At 46.2% G+C, this 3,077-nt stretch overlaps 1 protein-coding gene across 1 annotated transcript; it reads right to left on the reverse strand.

Annotated features, from left to right (window-relative positions):
• Window positions 1–850: 850 nt before the first annotated feature.
• On the reverse strand, window positions 851–1,786 carry LOC123348796 (olfactory receptor 51G2-like). The gene has a single exon (XM_044986440.1). The coding sequence runs from the start codon at window positions 1,784–1,786 to the stop codon at window positions 851–853; it is 936 nt and encodes a 311-aa protein (XP_044842375.1).
• Between the last annotated feature and the right edge of the window lie 1,291 nt (window positions 1,787–3,077).

Raw genomic sequence — 3,077 nt, forward strand, 5'->3', positions numbered from 1 at the left:
TACAGGACCTTGGTTACAACAATGATCAATACAGTTACAGTTTATGTTAATTGTGTGCCACATACTCCCATTGATCACAGCTTCCTAGAGCACAGCACACTCTGGCCAAGTCCCTCAGGACAAATGGCACCCCAGGGTGCCTCCTTCAGTCCTGAGGTGGCCCTGCAGGCACACTGAACTTCCCTCTGAGATCCTTGCAGTGACTTACTCTCAGCCTGGGATACTTAAAAGAGGAGTCCCCTTCGTGAGGTCACATTAATTTAGTCTTCTCCAAAACCCAGGGTCTCTGACCCTCCAGCTTCATCTTCCCCCTTTACTCAGGAACATCCCCACCGTCTTGCTTGCTGGGGTGAGATTTGTTTCAGACTTGCCACATCCCCTATTCCCCTTTCTCCCCTGAAGCCCCACCCTGTACCCCATCTCTTCCCACTAAGCCCTGCCCCCTGCTTCTCCACTTTCCCCGATGCTCCGCCTCCCAGCCAGGCCCAAGTCAGGCCATGGTAAGAGCTGCTCCGGGAGCACAGCCTCATGTGAGGAACCCAGGACTGTCCACTTTCCTTGGCTTGTACATCCTGGGGGGGGGGAAATGTGGAGGGTCTGAGGCACCTCACAGACACTGTGAATCTCTGGGCACTTCTTACCATGACCCAACTGTGGCTTCCAACCAGAAAGATTGAGCAGAGTCTCAGTTAAAGGGGAGTAGTAGAGGTGGGACCTTGGGGGAAGAGATGAGGCAAAGGGAGGAGCCTCAGGGGAAAAGGAACCAGGGTGGAATAGCTGGCAATGGGCGTCACTCATGTTTTTTGTCTCCTGTGTCACAGGCGCTGGAGCTGGGTGATGAACTGACCCTTCACTTGACGAATGCCCTGATTATCCTCGCACGAAGATGTTTGCTTTTCACACTGTACACGATTGGATTCATCAGGGGGGGAACCAGCAGGTGGACGTATCCCAGGGGAATCTTAAGTAAGTGAGAAGAGCTATTCCAGAATCTGTGTATCACAGCCAGGCCAATGACTGGTATGTAGAAGAGCAGGACGGCACAGAGGTGAGCGACACAGGTATTCAGGGCCCTGAGGCACTCTGCATGGGATGCGATGCTCAGCACTGTTTTGAGGATCATCACATAAGAGAGGAAGATGAGCATCGAGTCCAACCCCTCTGTTAAGACTGCCACAGACAAGCCATAGATGTTGTTGACTGTGATGTCCGAACAAGCCAACTTCATGACATCCTGATGCAGGCAGTAGGAATGGGAGAGGACGTTGGCTTGACAGTATCGGAACTGTTTCAGGAGAAAGGGGAATGGTAATTCTATGGCCACCCCTTTTAGCACAAACACCAACCCCATCTTAGCTATTCTCGGCATGGTTAAGATGGAAGCATATCTCAGTGGGTTACAGATTGCAACAAAGCGGTCAAAGGCCATCAAAACGAGCACAGAGGATTCAGTTTTTACAACAAAGTGGATGAAGAACAGCTGGGCAAAACAGGCATTAAGGCTGATCTCCCCAGAGTTAAACAAGTATATGCCCAAGATTGTTGGCATGGTGGCTATTGATAAGGCAAGGTCTGTGATGGCTAACATGGAAAGGAAAATGTACATGGGCTCATGAAGGCTTGGATCTGTTTTTATAATGAACAGAATGACTGAATTTCCTACTATCGAAATAAAATATATTAAGCAGAAGGGGATAGAGATCCAGAGATAGATGTCTTCCTTCCCCGGTATCCCGGTGAGAAGGAACACTGCCGAGTTGAAGTTGGTGTCATTGACAGCTGACATAATGGACTGGGCCGTTCCAAAGAGTTTGGAGATTTCCTTCCTAAAAAAAAAAGAACAGGAGACTAGATGATATTTAACAAGACATTTTTCTGAGTGCAACTTGAGAGACTCCCAGGAGCTTAAGGAAGATCAGCAAATACATAGTCTTGGATTTACAGCACCGATAGGAAGATAGGCACTGCCAGACTGGATCAGACCTGCAGTCCATCTAACTGAGTATCCAGTGGCCAGTTCCAGATGATACAGAGGAAGGTGGAAGAAGCCTTGCAACAGGCAGCTATGAGATAACCTGCTCCTAGGGAAAGTTTCCCCCTGACACCAACTAGTTAGACACATTTTGTGATGTAAATCTGGAAGGTTTAGATCTCTTCCAAGACTTTTTAAATCAAATCCTCACTACTGTAATTGGATTTTCTGTTTACCCATATAAACATCAAGTCCCTCTTTGAATCCTACTTTTCTCTTGGCCCTATTGATATCTTGTGGCTCTGAGTTCCGCAACCCACTTGAGCACTGTGAGATTTCATAGTTGTGACCTTCCTAAAGACACTCTTTCTGGCCCTCCACTTCTGAGTGTGGCCCATTGTATCACATGTATCACATTGTAAACACATGGCAAGTGGATGGTGAAAATAGTCATTGTATAAAGCTGTCCTTCATTGAAGTTACTTATAAACACATTTTATTGTCTCATTATATGCATATTTTTTATTTTATCCACTGCTGAGTGTTCAAATTATGCCACTGCCTCTTTGCAGTACATGGAATAAATTCTTAGCATCAGGTTCTGAACTCAGTTGCATTGACTTCAACTGTGTCACTCCAGATTTACATCTGTAAATTCTATCAGAACTGGGCTCTATTAACTTTCTCTTACCAAATGCTCCTGGTGATACACTCCGACCCCCAAGAATCCATGCAACAGAAGCTGAAGTGCTTTGCCTGGCTAATGTCTACTGAATCCAGAGAATTCAATCATTCTACAAGCTTCTCTACCTCATCACAAGATCCGCATCCTCTCTCCATGTTAGGGTCTGTAGATTTTTAACAAGTTACAAGTTAACAGAGAGAGTTACTTCAGCTGGGTGGGGGAAGGGATGGCATCACAAAAGAGTGAATATACAAACACTAGGTTTGCGCTAATATTAAGCTGAGTGTGCAAGTTACTTCAGCCATGCTCATGTAACAGGTGATGTACATAAATTACATGCAACCTCTATTACACTCCCCTTTCCTGCACCTCAGCTCTAGTGTTTTCTGAGCCACAAACTATCAGTTCTTTTCTCTCAGG

Source organism: Mauremys mutica, chromosome 1 (assembly GCF_020497125.1).
Source record: "Mauremys mutica isolate MM-2020 ecotype Southern chromosome 1, ASM2049712v1, whole genome shotgun sequence".
Lineage (NCBI taxonomy): Eukaryota > Metazoa > Chordata > Testudines > Geoemydidae > Mauremys > Mauremys mutica.

Coding starts and splice junctions, on each gene's coding strand:
- LOC123348796 (XM_044986440.1), bottom strand. CDS start 1,786: ATGTCAGCTGTCAATGACACCAACTTCAACTCGGCAGTGTTCCTTCTC.